Source organism: Oryctolagus cuniculus, chromosome 6 (genome assembly GCF_051225735.1).
Source record: "Oryctolagus cuniculus isolate XC-2025 breed Fujian yellow rabbit chromosome 6, ASM5122573v1, whole genome shotgun sequence".
Taxonomy (NCBI): Eukaryota; Metazoa; Chordata; class Mammalia; order Lagomorpha; family Leporidae; genus Oryctolagus; species Oryctolagus cuniculus.
The window spans coordinates 29,472,584-29,488,292 of NC_142872.1; the positions used below are offsets into that span (position 1 = coordinate 29,472,584).

The 15,709-nt window shown below is 51.3% G+C and overlaps 3 protein-coding genes across 7 annotated transcripts; 1 reads left to right on the forward strand and 2 right to left on the reverse strand.

The window, feature by feature from the left end:
• Positions 1-454: 454 nt before the first annotated feature.
• Positions 455-2,204, forward strand: EIF4EBP3 (eukaryotic translation initiation factor 4E binding protein 3). Its single transcript, NM_001204114.2, is given in 3 exon segments — positions 455-625; positions 1,547-1,720; positions 1,861-2,204. Coding segments are annotated over 3 exon segments (306 nt in total). The 5' UTR covers positions 455-522; the 3' UTR covers positions 1,890-2,204.
• An 802-nt stretch (positions 2,205-3,006) lies between these two features.
• Positions 3,007-9,547, reverse strand: SRA1 (steroid receptor RNA activator 1). Of its 2 annotated transcripts, none has more exons than XM_051844300.3 (5): positions 8,788-9,547; positions 8,511-8,636; positions 4,319-4,521; positions 3,572-3,680; positions 3,007-3,413 (listed from the first exon to the last, which is right to left on the reverse strand). In XM_051844300.3, the coding sequence occupies exons 1-5, from the start codon at positions 8,846-8,848 to the stop codon at positions 3,205-3,207; spliced, it is 708 nt and encodes a 235-aa protein (XP_051700260.1). In that variant the 5' UTR covers positions 8,849-9,547; the 3' UTR covers positions 3,007-3,204. The 2 variants fall into 2 exon arrangements, with proteins under 2 accessions (XP_051700260.1, XP_089192099.1); XM_089335973.1 differs by having other exon boundaries at positions 8,461-8,636; positions 8,788-8,816.
• Positions 9,541-15,531, reverse strand: APBB3 (amyloid beta precursor protein binding family B member 3). 4 transcript variants are annotated; one of them, XM_089335972.1, is made up of 13 exons: positions 15,408-15,531; positions 14,684-14,847; positions 14,530-14,606; positions 13,897-13,957; positions 13,569-13,715; positions 13,316-13,443; positions 13,059-13,210; positions 12,798-12,912; positions 12,621-12,705; positions 12,273-12,356; positions 11,876-11,991; positions 11,559-11,750; positions 9,541-10,089 (listed from the first exon to the last, which is right to left on the reverse strand). In XM_089335972.1, exons 8-13 carry the CDS (start codon positions 12,873-12,875, stop codon positions 9,853-9,855), a joined length of 792 nt encoding a protein of 263 aa, XP_089192098.1. In that variant the 5' UTR covers positions 12,876-12,912; positions 13,059-13,210; positions 13,316-13,443; positions 13,569-13,715; positions 13,897-13,957; positions 14,530-14,606; positions 14,684-14,847; positions 15,408-15,531; the 3' UTR covers positions 9,541-9,852. The 4 variants fall into 4 exon arrangements, 3 of the variants coding, with proteins under 3 accessions (XP_089192098.1, XP_089192097.1, XP_051700257.2); XM_089335971.1 differs by lacking the exon at positions 15,408-15,531 and adding an exon at positions 15,105-15,233; XR_016236208.1 differs by lacking the exons at positions 13,059-13,210; positions 15,408-15,531 and adding an exon at positions 15,105-15,293 and having other exon boundaries at positions 11,559-11,746.
• Between the last annotated feature and the right edge of the window lie 178 nt (positions 15,532-15,709).

Genomic DNA, 15,709 nt, shown 5'->3' on the forward strand with positions numbered 1-15,709 from the left:
CCACTGGCTGAAGCTGAAATGTTTTTACTGTACATGGGTACTAGACTTAACTCTCCCACCACTTCTCTCCTGCCTGTCATATCACTGTACTGACATAAAAAAAACACCTCCAAAGCTAGACTGTCTGACCTTTATTTTTAACTAAAGACCAAGCCCTCCTCGCCAGCTCCCTACTTTTCCTTAGCTGTGGTGGGAAGGTCAAAGGGCTAACAGTAAATAGCCCAGCTAATACAGCACTTTTAGGCTAGTTGGCCAACGCTGGCCCAGGAGTCACTGGCCACAGTTGCTAGGACTGAGGCTCACAACCCTTAAATGGTTTTGGCCCAGCAGGGACTTGCTCCCTGCCGGCTGGGGCGGGGCTTTCAGGTTGAGTGATGGCAGGTGTCCCGCCCTGGGCATGCCGTTGTCCTGATGTTGTTGCCTGTGGCCACAGGTACTTACTCAACTAGTCTGTCTCAGACTCAGTGCCGTGCTCCATGCCCACAACACTAACTGGTCACCTTCCTGAACCTCCCGCTCTCTATGTCCACATCCACAAACTGTCCGATTCCTGAGGGCAGGGACTGGCTGCCCAGCTGCTACAGCACCACGCCACGGGGCACGCTATACGCCGCTACCCCAGGAGGTCAGCGGGCCAGGTCGACAAGCTGCCAGCAGACCAGTGTGTGTGAGCTGTCACGGGGTAGGGGTGGAGAGTTGTGTGTTTAGTACTGCAGTTCCCTCTGCAGGCTGCAGCTTTGAGGGAGGGTATTTGAAGCTGAGGCTTAGTTTCCATAAACCTCAAGTGATTTAACAATGCCTTGAGCCCAGCTTCCTGATAACTGGGCTATGATTCCTCTCTGGCTTGGATTCTGGGCACCTCAGGCAAACTCCAGGTCCTCCTGAAGGCCTTAGCAGGGAGCATCAGGTCTGGAAGCTGGGGGTAAAAGCTTCAAAGATGTGCAGTGGTTGTTTGGTTGGGCGAGCAGCCTGGGATCACAAGCTGCTGGGCTCCTGATCCCAGGGGTTGCTGCCACCTGGAGGCACAGGGGAGGGGTGAGACCTGGGCAGGGCCCTTTGGGAACACTGAAGGCCAAGACGAAGTTTCTGCAGGCTGAGGCTTACAGGAATTGGGAGAAGTCCAGATAAGAACAGCATGTCCCTGTGGCACTGAGTGAAACCCTTCATTTCTTAATCCAGCTGAAGCTGAATGGTCAAACAAGGAAGTTCTGGAGAGGTAGAGGAGCACCCTTAAGTGCCCAGGCTCTGTGTTTGGTGCTCTTCTTTGAGCCAAGACCTGAAGCTCCCCCAAACATAAAGCCCCTGCCCTGACCATCTGGAATGCCTCACTTGCTGTATGGTACTTACCACATCTGGGGTAGGCCCAAAAGTCTTTAAGTGAATGCTTCTTGTCAGCTGAGATCCTAGCATTGCAGAGCAGGTGGTCTTTGATACAAAGGGTAACATGGGCACATACCCCCTACCTCCATTCTCCAAAGCCTTTTGGGTCCCAGTGACGTCTGTACCCAGTCTCCTGACTCTTACCTGAGACCCTACCCCTTAACAGGCACCAGGACCATCTACGACCGAAAGTTCCTGCTGGAGTGCAAGAACTCACCCATTGCCCGGACACCCCCTTGCTGCCTCCCTCAGATTCCCGGGGTCACAACTCCTCCAACAGCCCCACCCTTCAAGCTAGAGGAGCTGAAGGAGCAGAAGGAGACAGAGGAAGAGATACTCGGTAAGGAAAGCAGGACCTAATATTAAGAAATGCCCCCAGCTCTTGAGTTCAGATGCCCTTGAAGTACAATGGGTATTGAACTCCAAGCGGGGTTTCTGCACAACCTGACCAGCAACGAGTCCTGCTTTTTCTCTCTCCAGATGACGCACAATTTGAAACGGACAACTAATCCAGTGCAGATGAACCCTGTGTGTGGAGTTATAGAGGGATCCCTCGTGCCGCTGCTGCCACCACCTCTTTCTGGGGTATCCAAAGGCCAGCTGGCCTCATCTGATCTGGAAGGGAGTGACTTGTTGCTTCTGGGCCTCTTAGTTAAGAGGCAGCTAGACCAGGGATAAGAGTGGGCAATTTGCCAAGCCCTTAGCTCTACTTTGTCTTTGGTCTGTAGGTACTCCGCCCAACCCCCATCCCTCTAAGCTTAGAGGCTGGGACTGTGGGATGGAGTATGTCACCTCTGTCTGCTTAGTAAACATTCAAAGAAATGTCTTGGCTCCAGTGTTCTCAATGCTGACATTCCTGTCACCAGGTTCTTTCCCAGGTTCCATTAGGCCTACTGGCAACAATTAGAGCCAAGGAAGGCTCTGAGAGCAAACTACAAGAACTGCCAAGCCATAAACAGTAATAGCCTATGCTTGTCAAGAGCTGTTCCTGTCTTTCTAGGAAGCAGTCTTCATAGAACTGGGCCGCCTCTGACCTCCCTAATTCATTCCAAAGCTGAACGCTTGGAAAAGATTTGCTGTTCCCATCTATACAACCACCCTGGTTACTTCACACGCCTTTTCTGCTTCCTACCTATTAAGTACCAATCTCCCATTCCAACACTGAAAACCTGTACTCTCTCTTCTCACAGCACTGTGTCCAACTAAAACCTCTCTGGCCCCTTCCACCCAGGCTTGTTCTCAAAGGTTCAGAAGAAACTGTGGCACCCACATTGAAGCCCAAAATCAGATAGTACCTTCTTTGGTGAGTCAGACAGAGTCCTAATCCCAAACCTCAGGAATCTGGTCTTTTTCTCTTCAGTGTACACTGCATAACCCCACTCACTGATTCTTACTCTTGTAACACCAATATACCTCAAAGGGGGAGCAGTCTGAGTCTGTTCTCATGCTTAAATGAAATCAAAGTTGGGGCTGCTCCACAAAGGATGTCTGGTGAAAGAGGCAGGCACCAATCTGGTCTTGCCCAGTAAGGCCCTTTGTGATGAATGAACAGAGGTCTGCAGGGTCCACAGGGAGCAGGGCATTTGAGGACACCAGAGGGGACAGAATTCGCATAGGAAGGGCTCGTTTCCTACCCAAGGCCCACCACTGAGATGTTTTTATTAAAATGCATGTTCAGGTAACCCAGGTGGGACCCTTTTCCCATACAAGTGGGTCAGGCCCATGGGATGGTCTCCCTGGTGGTAAGAAGGAGCCAAGTGAGAGAAGTCCTCCCACACCAAGGCATTGGTGATGATGTGAAGTGAGTTCAGGGAACCAACAGGATTATGGAGCTTGTTGAAGGCCTGACATGGTCTCATTCTCGGTTGCAGCTGCTGATTTCTCTTCTTTGGCTGCCTCCTCTGAAGATAAACTCCTTTTTTCTGCAATTAATCTTTTAACTCCCACCATCCACTGACTGACTTCAGTCACATGGTCAACCATGAGTGAGCGGTGGATGTCATCTGCTGCATCCCACTGGCGGCTTGAAAGCTCTAAAGAGGAGACAGGGATTGATCAAACTATGTGGGATAGAAGACAGACTTCATGCCTCCCATCCCAATCAGCCAAAATGTCAGCACCTGTTACAGCTCAGTCAGCCATGGCAAGACAAAACAAAACACTTAGGCTGTGTCAAAGAACCCACCCATACCTTGCACCAGCAGAGCCATCCTCTTCTTTACCGGCACTGACAGCTTCCCTCCAGCCCACTGTTCCCGTAGCAGTACCAGGCGTCGGCTGATGTCATCACATAGCTGCTTCTGAGAGAGAGAGTGCCCTTGGAGTCAGTGTTGCCAGACCAACAGAGAGGGAAGCTATCACTAGAAAAAGGACCTGCTTTCTCTGGCCCAGGAAATTTACATTTAGACCTTAGAATGTGGTTCTTTATCCAAAGGTTAGAGGCTCCCACTAAGAACCTAATAAAACCTATGGATTTCCTCCCCCTGCCAAAAACTGCATGTATGATTAAAATTTTTTAATTTCAGGGGTTTTTCAGGTCCCCAAAAATTCATTTGTTACTTTACAAATAAGAAAACTAAAAGCTGAAAAACTTGAAATTACTGCATTACTTCCACGTATCCCTTGCCTCCAGAGAATCTAGGGAAACACTATAGATAGGAAGTACCCAAGCATAGAATCAACAGTATGCTATGTGTGGCCTAGAGGTACAGATTATCAGGTTGTTAACTGGTTCATTAATGGAAACTGAATTCTTACAGCCTCTTCCACTAATTGGTTTCTGGAAGTCCAGTGAACCCTTGAATCCTGTGTACATTTTTCTGGACAGAGCTTACCAGATTCTGCAGAAGTCTATAACTGAAAGAATGAAGAGCCCTTGTTTACAGGCGTCTGCCTATGGATGGGAACCCTCTGTACCACTTGGAATGCCAGGGCTTACCCTTGTGTGGCCATGACAGTCCTTCAGTGCCTGTTCCAAAGGTCTCAGCACATCCTCCAACAGGGCCTCAGGCTCAATGACTGGGGAACTTGTGGGCACCACACAAGAGGAAGGACAGCTCTCCACAGGTGGAGGCCCGGGAGCCTTACTCGGAGGTGGAGGCCCAACTGGGGGATGCCCCGGAGATAGCTCTGATGTGGGGACTGAAAGGTAAAGTAGGATCAAACAATACAGAATAAATTCACTGGCACAACTCATTCATACACACACAATGTATATTTATCAGGTCTCTATGCTAGACAATGTGGTAGGCACCACAGATGGTAAACCATCACAGATTATGTTCCTGACTTCAGAGAATTTATAATCTTAGAGGAGGGTAAATTACTAAATTATGTCACGTCATAAAAAAATAAAAATGATGTGATATGTGATGAAGAGAAACGGGGGACCTATCTAGACTAAATTTTCAAGGAAGACCTTCTGAGGTAACATTTAAGTTTATCCTGCTCACCTACTATGTGACTTTCAGCAAGTTATTTTTCCTCTGAGCTTGTGTTCTGCTTAAAATGGGCATATTACTGTAACAGCACTATTTCACAGGGTTGCAGTGAATATTAGGAATACAGGTAGAGCTGCTAGATTTGTGTATAGCAAAAAGTAATCACAAAGCTAGCTGGTTTTATTGAGAGCTAATGGAGGAGAGAGATGCTGCTGTAAAAAACTGAAGGAATATGTACTAGATGAAGGGCAGTTCCCAAGAGGCAGGAAGACTTGTCAGGGGACAGAAATGAGGCTTCTGTGTCTGGAAATTATTAACCCTGAAGCAAGTTTTATCTGCTGTCACTGGAGAGGTAAGCAGGGATCCAGACCCTGCAGGGCCTTCAAGTTTTGTCTTGAGCCTAACAGTAACAGGAAGGCACTGAAGATTTATAAAAGCAGAGGGTGGTATGACCCGACTTACTGAAGACATGTGCTCTATGAAAAACTGATGAGAACAGGTCAGAAATGGAGGCAGGTACACCAGGTGAGTGGTTAATAAAGTAGCTCAGGAAAGAAGATGCTGTCCTGGAGTAGGCTGCAAGACTAGCTGATGGAAAATGGACTGGTCTGAGACTGATTTAGGAACAGACAGCAGTAGGACTTTGGTGGGGTGGAAGTAAGGAAGAGTAGTCAAGATTACTTGATTTCTGATTTTAATAATGCAAACCACTGGGAGAGAAAAAACCAAGAGTACTTTTAAGCATCGGCATCAACAAGGATGATTAATTTGTCAATCATTTGGTTTCTCGGGTATCTGAGCGCTTCACCTCCAGTGATCATGTTTGTCCCTCCTACTACCGCTTCTCATGCCCCTCTGCCTTATTCACAATGCACTATCACCTCGGAAGTCTCATCTCCCCTCCCTGCTCTTCCAGCCCAGCTACTCAGACTTCATGGTGTATAAAATCATTCCCTTATAAATTCTTTTGTCTCCTTTACGTCCTCCCACTGTACCACTTTTCTGGTTAAACCCAACTTGCCTGTACCTGGGAGAAAAATACAGCTATGTAGATAGTTATGCTACATGGCTACAGATTTTAGAATGTACTGAACACTGGGTAGTCCATTCTTCAGGACAACTATTTTCACATTTCCTCTAGACTTTCTACCTTCCCCTTTCTCTATTGTCTCTCTGCTTCCTCGTATTTATTAAGAGAATATGCCTCATATTTCATTGAGAAAAGAGTTCATTAAACAGGAACTCAATCATCTTCCCACCATCTGTTCTAATTCACCCGCATATGTGGTCACTTTCCTTCCTTCTATAAAGATGAAGGGGCCGGCACTGTGGTGTAGCGAGTAAAGCCATGCTCCCTGTGGTGCCAGCCAGCATCACATGTGGTTGCCAATTTGAGTCCCAGCTGCTCCACTGCCCATCCAGCTTCCTGCTAACATGCCTGGGGAAACAGTGGAAGATGGTCCAAGTTCTTGGGCCCCTGAACCCACATGGGAGACCTGGAAGAAGCTCCTGGCTCCTGGTTTCGGATCAGCCTAGCCCCAGCCACTGGGGAGTGAACTAGCAGATGGAAATCTATTTCTCCATCTCTCCCTCTCTAACTCTGCTTTTCAAATACAAAAATAAGCCTTTAAAAAAAAAAGAGAGAGAGAGAGACGAATGGTTCCTGCTCCTGTTAAAAGCCATCTGTGCAGCTGTACTCTGCATCCCAGCCTCTCATCTTTGGGCTTTCCTCCAGCAGTTTTCCCTTTTCTCCTCCATCATCGGTACTCCCTCTCTACTGAATCATCCCATGAGTCAGCACAGATGCTGTAGTACATACAGTACTATCAGAAACAGCTCCCCTTCACTTTCTGCCCCATTTCTCATCTCTGCTTCACAGAACTTCTTCAATGAGCCATTCATAGTCACTCTGCTTCACACTGTCATCAGCCCGTTCCAGCTGCACAGAGACTGCTCTTGTTAAGGTTACCAGTGATTGCGGGGTCCCTTGGCTATCCTACATGTCCACTCAGCAGCATTCTTCACTGTTGACTCATGACTTTATGACATCCCTAATCGGAGTGCCTGGGTTCCACTCCTAGTGCTAGGTCTTGATTCCAACTTCTTGCCGCTGTAAATCCTGGGAAACAGTGATAATGGCTCAAGTAACTGAGTCTCACCCACATGGGAGACCTGGAATGAGTTCCTCTTTCCCAGCTTCAGGCTGACCCAGCCCCAACCTTCTGTGGGCATTTGGGGAGTGAATCAGCTGATGGGAACTTGGTCTGTCTCTTTCAGCCTCAAAACAAAGTTTTGTGGTTTTTTTTGTTTTAACTTGCCCATATTACTGTAGTATCCTATTAATTTACCTTTACATTGCCCCTAAAATCTCATTTTCCACAGAGCAGACACAGTGATCTTTTTAAGATGCAAATCAGGGACTGGCAATGTGGCGCAGCAACTTAGGCTGCTGCCTGTGATGCCAGCATCCCATATAGGCACTGGTTTGAGTCCCGGATGCTCCAATTCAGATCCAGCTCCCTAGAACAAAGCAGATGGCCAGAGTGCTTGGGTCCCTGCCATCCACATGGAAGACCTGGATGGAGTTCCAGACTCCTGGCTTCAGCCAGTGGCCATTTGAAGAGTAGAGTATGGATGCTGTCTTTACCCTTCTCACCGTAACTCTCCCTTTCAAATAAATAAATCTTCAAAAGGGGTAAAAAAAAAAAAGACCTAAATCAGTTAGTGATTCCCATGTGGGGAGAGGTCCCCCCCCCCCCCCCCCGCCGCCGAAGAAATGACTGGAGACATTTTTGGCTGTCATAACTGAGTGGGTACTACTGTTATCTACTGAGTAGAGGTCGGGTATCTTACAATGCACAGGACAGCCCTGCCCCCAGTACAAAGAATCACGTTGTCCTGAGGTTAAGAAACTCCATCTTCTATCATTCTGTGCAGCTTAAAAAATGACCCTGAGTTTCCTATCTAGGGGCAACAGCCCACTTACTGGTCTGAACAATTCTCTGCAGAAAAGGCACCCTTCTCTAAAGTTTTCAGCGGTTTCCTACTTTACAAAGATCAAAATGAAAATTCCTTATTCTGGTTTACAAAAATCACTATACTCTAGCACTGCATATTTTAGTTTCTCCAAACTTGCTGTCAACTCAGGGTCTTTGCACTAGCGTTTGCTTGCTTGGAATACTGCACCTCATCTTTGCATGCCTGGCTTCTAATCATGATTTCAGGCTGTCAGCCGGCTGCTCAGACACCTAATTTAGTTACCGAATCACTACTACATCTCCAACAGCGCTTGGCTCTTGGTGGGTGCTCAATAATACTGACTGAATTAATACCACGTTAAATCAAAGGTGCTTATTACATATCTAAGTGAGGAAGCAGAACAAATACACCACTATGGGGTCGAGGAAGATTTAGGTCGGAAACAAAACTGGAAAATACTTTGAGAATAAAAACGATATTAAAACCCTTAAGTCTGGACTGGACCACCCAAGATGAGTCCTTTAAAAAAAAAAAAAAAAAAAAAGTGCTAACCTGAGCAGTAGCCATGGAGCTCAGAAAAGCGCCTGCCTGCCACGAACCCTTACTGGGGCTCCAAACTGCTTTTATGGAATTCTCGGAAACGCCCTTCAGAAAGGCTTACCCCTGGCACCGCCCATTCACTGCCGGTCTCCGCGCACAGAGCCCACGCACCTCTGGGGGATCCATCCTGCGGGGCTGCAACCCTCTTGGTGAGCGGCGTGCGCTTGGGTCCGCCAGTCTGGGTCTGCAGCCCGTAGGAGAACTGCGGGGGGTCGTTCCATCCACGCTCCTTGTTGCCTGGGGAGGAGACAGGACGTTTGAAGCCAGACGGAACTGCATCCGCAGTTTACACTGAGGCTGAGGAAGGCACAGGGTCCGCCAGCTACGGCGTTACCGCCCCCAGTCTGAGCCGGGGGCGAAGACCCAGCGCCCCGTCTCCCGCGCTCACCCGGCTTCACGTAGAGCTCCGCCATCTCCACTTCCGCACGGCCAGCGAGGCAACACGTCATTTCCGGGGCGGCAGCTCGCGGGCGCCGACTGTCTGGAACCCTTGCGGGTTGACGCTGTGGAGCCCTGTGCCAACTCCCTAAGGAACTCGAAATCTCCTGCAGTTAATGAGCCATCGGGGCCCCGGGCCCCGGGCACCAACGACGCTGTTTTCTCGGAGCCAATGCCGCAGGAGCCTTCATCCTCTCCGGAGCAAATCTCTCCCAGTTCTCTAAGAATTAAGTTCAAATCGCCAGAAAGCCCTGCCCCGCAAATGACTCTCTGATCTAGCCAGGTCGACTTCCAGGGGCCTCACCTCTGCCCACTGCCCTCAAAATCTCCACGTATTTCTGTAGGCGCAGTCACTAGTATTAATCTTCCCTCAGTAATCGGCTTAGACGTCAATTCTTGAGGAAGCCTTCGATAATGCCTCAAGACAGGTTAAGAGCCTCACCTGAGCTCCCACAAGCCTTGGCGATTTCCTCGTTGTACTACTTAATAGCTTCAATATTGTTTGATTTGTCTCCTCTCTAATAGCCCCATAAGGTGGGACTCCTGACTAGTGTGTCCCAGTGGCTAGTTTAGTGCCTGGAGCAAGTATAGTTGTTGAATGAAGTCAGATTTCCATCACACCAAGCACAGACAGCAAGAAACTCACTACATATAGGTTATTAGCCTCCCAACCCTGTCCCACGCCCAATATAGCCACACCTAGTGAGGTCACTGAAGGATTTTTATTTGCACTGATTTTGCTATAAAGTGTTGCTGAGGTAGAGCCAACTGTCAAGGGCTGGACAAGGGCAAGGAACACAAGGACCCAGAAAAAGGAAGCCAGGGGCCTCGACTGTGGTCCAGGGCCTCCCAGTCATCCATATAAACAATAGACGGGGAACAGAGGGTAGGCAAAGACAGGAGGGGCAGGCAGAGAAGGCTCCAAGAGGTAAGAGGCTGCAGGCCCCTGGGGAATGAAGGGGTCAAGAGTTGGGCATGGACCCAGAGCCTCCTTCCCCAGCCCTCCCAGGTCAATTTAGGACATATGGAGCAGAGAAGGTTTCAGCCTGAAGGCCTCAAGAAAAGAGAAGACACCCCGCTTTCGAGGTGCTGCTCCTGCACCCCCAACCCCTCCTTTGAGCAGGGGGAGTGGTGGGGGGCCTCCTGGGGAGTCCATGGAGCTGGTCCGCTTGAGCCGCAGGCGGGCACGGGCCTGAGCACCCCAGGCCTTGCCTCGAGCTGCAGAGGCCACAAGACACTTCTGGTACTGAACCTAGGGAGAAGGGGAATGTGAAGATCCAGCTACTTTCTGCCCCCTGAAAGCCTCTGCAGCACACAGAACTGGCCAAGACTTCTGTGATACAAGGCTGGTCGTTGGCCACAGCTGGAGTTCCCACAGCATTCCCAGGTAGCTCATTAACAAAAACATAAAATTCAACATTTACTGAGTACTTAAGAAGGGCTGGACACTGCGGTGAGTGTTTTGTACAATGCAGCTTAATCTGGTTATTTATGAGGTGTGTTTTCTCCATTTTACAAATGAGGACATAAGATTCAGAGAACAGATGAATGACTTTACCAAGGTCACACGGCCAGAAAGTGGTAGAATCAGCATTCAAACTCAGTGTTGTCACACTGCAGAGCCTACCACTTGGCTGCCTCTTCCACCTCTCAGTGGTGTAGACTGGTCCCTAGCAGGGCACATTCACTACTCACAGGGAGCATCTACAACCAACGCTCCAGTCCCACTGCAGCTGCACCAGTTATCTCCAGTCGGAACTAGTCAAAGGGGCTAACTGGCCTTTCTAGCCTCCTTGTGCCCTCCCAGTCTTTTATCCACCCTACACTGTAGTGAGTCATCCTAATCCACAAACATGACTTCACTGTCCCGCTGAATATTGTTCAATGGTTCCTAGGGCCTTGGGATAAAATACTCACTGTCCTGACCTATAAGGTCCTCTATGACCTGGTTTCTGCCATTCTTTCGGCCTTCATCTCCCACTCCATCCCTCGGCTCCCTTATATACTCTAACCCATTAAGATCTCTCTCACCTTCACAACTGAGGTTCTCTCTGCCTGGCACATCTGCCCCATCCCCCCCCCCCAACCTGGTCTACTGTTTCCTTGGATCTTTAACTCCTATTGTCCATCACCTCTTAGAGGTAGCCTTCCTGACCCCTGAAGGGGCCATCTCCTCCATCATCTCGTGTGTCCTTCTCTCTGGTCTGTCTCTGCAGCAGCTCAAATATTTTGTGAAGGCAAAAGCTGTGCTCTCCAGACCTGAATCCCCAGGGTCAAATATGAGGCCTGGTACCTGCAGGCACCATTTATTGAATGATGAGTGAACTAACAGAGTTTAGGTATCCCACACTCAAATGCCCATGGACGCCAGGCAATAACCTAAATGAGACCTGCAGGAAAGACAACGCCCTTCCTGTCATGTATAGCCTACACACAACTCCAGTGGCATGCTGAAACTTATCCGTGTGAACCCAGTGTTGGAGCCCCTGATATTTTTTAAAAAGTGAGAATAACAATTACTATGTGAAATGTCCTAGTTTTTAAAGATTGGCAACTAAAGAAAATGTCCTAAAAACATAAGGGCCCAAATACTAGTGAACCAGAGTCAGCCCTGGGGTTACTGGTTTGTGATCTCCGGAGGGGCTGCCAGGCCTGAGTGTGACTCAACCACACAGAGCAGCCACAGGGCAATCCCACCTGCCTGTTCCCACCCCTACTCACCATACAGGCAGCCTGCACAGCTTCGGAGAGTCCCCCGGCATGGGGCTGGCACCAGAAGGCTGCACACTGGAAACTCTGATGGCCCAGGTCGGCGATGAGGCCGAAGGTGTGTGGGTCACGGCCAACACCAATGAAGGTCACGAGGCGCACAGGGCATTGCCACAGTGGTTCCTCCTCTGCTCGGGCCTCTGCCTGCCCACACCAGGGCTAGTCACTGGCAAGCCGGATCCCCTGACCTCTTCCAGCAGCAAGCAATGACCCCTCAGCAGCCCTGCTCACCACCCCTCCTCCACCCTAAGTTCACCCTCTGCTGGTACCTGAATGGGATGTGCAGTCATGAGAGAATCAGATACACTGATCATGGCAGGCACCCAGGTGCTCCGGTCCCCCCGGACGGTGAGGGTACCAATGGCCTCGTTCAGCACGTCCATGCCTGGGGTGACATGCCCACAATGGTGTCTCCCAGGTGTGAAGAAAGAAAGGATCAGTGGGCAATGCCTAAGACCCTCTTACTGACTTGGAATTCAGAGATGGGAAAAGGGTGGCTGAGGCTGGGCCTAGCATTCCACCCTAGGAAGACTGGTATTTGGCAGACCATGCATACAAGGCCCTGGGAGGACTCTGGGACATGGTGGTGGACCCCACGTCACCCACCTTCCTTTTGCATTACATAGCCCCCTCCACACACTCCCCAATCCTGCCCTCAGTCCTCACCCATGGCTTTGGGGACTGGCAGGGTCCCAATGTACAGTGCCTCATACTTCTGAGCAGCCTGGCTCACTGCATCCAACAGCTCCACTGAAATATACACACCATGTTGGCCTGGGAGCTCTCCCAGTGACCTCGTTCCCCTTCCCGTGAGGGCCAGACCCAGACCAAAGCTGATGCTGGTAGAACAAAGCCCGTGGATGCTCTTCCAATTCAGGGCTTGGAATCCTGGGACCAGACACCTCAGAAGTCCAGTTCCAGACAAGTATTAAATAACAGAACCACACCCACTCCACCCCTGCATCTTTCACCAAAGCAGCCCAATGCTGCAACGTGGCACCCAGCTACCCATACCTTGCCGCGGTAGGTCTTCAGGAGAAATGGGGTCCAGGGAGCAGCAAGAGCCATCATTACTGACCCCTACTCGCTCTGACAGGATCTGAAATGCAGTGTAGCCATATACCACTCTGCCCCAGTACTTTGGAAACTTCAGCGCCTACCTACATTCCCTGCCCCACGCCTGGCTCTTACCTGGGCGCAGAGACCATGTAGGGCACTGGCAATGGCCTTGGCAGGGACATCACAGCGGAATACATGACATTTGAGCATACAGCTGTCTTTGTCACCCGCCACAAAAGCGAAGTCCCTGGCAGAGGCAGAGATGGGGCTGGGGTAGCTGGTTAGGGGCGAGGGTCAGTAGTGCCGGCAGTAGACTGGAGTCACGCCAGGGACATGGCACGGATAGAGTAGGGAGTTCAGGGGTAGGGCTTAGTGTACCTGGTGGTCACTCACCTGTCACTGTTCCAGAAGCATGTGGGAGCACAGGAGAGAATCAGCCCAGCCTCTTGGGCTCTCCCTAGTCTGTCCCTGCTGAGCGGGGCCCACCCTCCCCAACCAGGGCTTGACCAGGCAGGGGAGGCAGTGCTGGGTCCATGGCAGAGGATCTGTGTCCAGGGGTTCAAATACCAGGGAACAGCATCAGTGGGGAATCACAGCCTGCAGAGGGAGGGAGAAGCAGCTCTCGCTTGGGGGAATGCAGGAGTCCTCACCGACCCTTGGAGCTGCCCACGCCCCACACACGGATGTGCACCAGAGGCTGGCAGTGGATCAAACTGTGGTCCAGTGGATTCACCAGGCTCATAGCGTCCTTCTTCAGGATCATCAGCATGTTCTGGCCCTGCCAAAGGCAGAACCCAGCCCAGAGTTCAGATGAAGGTAGGTGTTCTAGTGGCAGGTAATTCAGGGGCAACTCCGTCTCCCGGGCGCTTGGGCTCAACCCTTTGTGGGAGCCAGACAGCTCACCTCGCCCCAGGCACTGTCTGGAGGCTGGCTGCGGCTGTGGGTCTGAGCCAGCTGCTGGATGCAGTTATTAACTGCAATACTGCTCTTCCCAGGGGCCAGGTCCTCTTCGGGTACCTCTACCCATCCCAGAGAGCGGACGGCAAAGCACTGACGGATTGGGGGAAGGGACAGGAGTACAGAGATGGGGCACAGCCGCAGGTGCAACAGGTTTCACACATTCAAACACACTGATAGTCCCTCCCTTCACATTTGATCACCTCTGCTCAGTCCTTTCCCACCCCCCGGAACCTCCCAATATCCGGGGCGAGCTCTTGGGTCCAGTCACTACCTTTGCTCCTGGCTCCAGGCTTTGGATGTAGGATTCTTCACCATACCAAGACAGAGGGCTACTGGAACAGACCATAACATGGGTAAGAGGAACACACTTCCTATCATAAGTGCACTGGTAAAACCCACACTATTTGATGACTACTTGGTGAGCACAGCACAGGGGACAGGAGTCAGAATACAGCACCACGGATATAAAGATCGGAATAGGATGGGACCCAAGCCATGCTAAACTTGCTTAACTTCAAGTGTGGCTTAGAATTTGTGGAGAAACTCAGGACACAGAAATAGAATTAAAAAGTCACAAGCATGCAGGGTCCATCATGTGGCCCCAAGCCCCAAACTAGAACAAGAGACTCTAGAATCAGGAACAGAACCACCACGCAGATCCTAAGATAACAGCCAAGATCTAGAACATGCTAGGTCAGGACTAAAACACTAAAAAGAGCAAAAAGCTCAGACAAGAGTTTAGCACACCGTGAAGAACATGGGACACAGCCAAGAACACAGAACAGAGCCCAAGACATGGGACAGAGTCCAGAACCTGGTCTGGAAATCAGACCGTGGGTCCAGCTGCATTTCTGAATGCCACAGAATCTTAAGTCTCTCATTTTGTCTGAGCTGTGTCCCTTACCTTCGGTCCAGTGAGCTCTCCAGGCTGGAGAAGGATCGTCCTTTCGGGGGGCGCAGTCCCCAAATCCTTTCCGACCCCTGTAGAGTGGAGATCAGTGTAATAGCAGGCCAACGTCCCGACATGGGCCCAAGTCCCCTCCTCGCGCTCCACCTACCTTGCCTGGGTCCTCTGCATCTCCTAATTCCCAGGTTGGGCGCTGCCACTGGGTGCTACCGCTGGGTACATGCCAATAATAAGTACCAGCAGCATCGCGGATTTTCCTCCAGCCAGGGGGCAGGCCTGGTTCCCCCTCCAGATTCTGGTCCCCCCACAAGTCATCTACAGAAACACGGGATGGAAGAGGGGGAGCATATTGTTCGTGAGTTCAGAATAACAGCCTGTCAGAACTCTCCCTCCGTTTCAAAGGCTGGAGGTCCAGAAGACATCGCGAGTAAAGATCAGGGCTCACTTGACACCTGGTCCTCACACCGAGACGTATCCCACTACCACCCTGACTTTGAGCCTCCGAAAAGCCTTTCCCGCTCCTTCGTCCCCCCTCAGCTCCTGGTCCTCCCACCCGGACCCTTCGTGCACACCGTCGCAGTTGACCAGAATGATGGCCAGCATGTAATCCTTGCCCAACATAGCCCCGGCCGCGGCCCCGCCGGCACTCCCAGCCCAGCGCGACCTCCGGAGCTGCTGCGCCGAGCAAGCCCAGCCTCTCTGCGCCGGAGACGGCCCTTCCAGCTGGCGCCGCACAGACACTGGGCGGGGAAGGGGCTGGTCCCGGGGGCGGGAAGGGGAGGGCCTGAGCAGCACCGCCCGCCGAGGGGTGGTGCGTGTAGCCTGGCGTGTGGATACCCGAGTGGGTGCGCGCTTCCGTGCGTGGGCAGACCCACCGACGCCGGACGGCCTGCTGACGCCACAACGCAACTATGAGTTCATCAGGAGGCGGGAGACCGCCCAGGCCTTCGTGCAGGCGGAGGTTTGCGCATGAATGAGAACATGGCGCCCGGGTCGTGTGCGCGCACACGTTCAGCCTGGGACGCGACGGGAGGGGTCACACGGAAGTATCTGTGAGGAAACCGCCGGCCCCGCCGGCCCCCAGCATCCCAGAAAGCGCTCCACCCTCTCCAGAAATGCCCCGGAAGTGCTTCTGCCCTCAGTAAAGATGGCCACAGCGCTGGCTATGAGGAGGCGG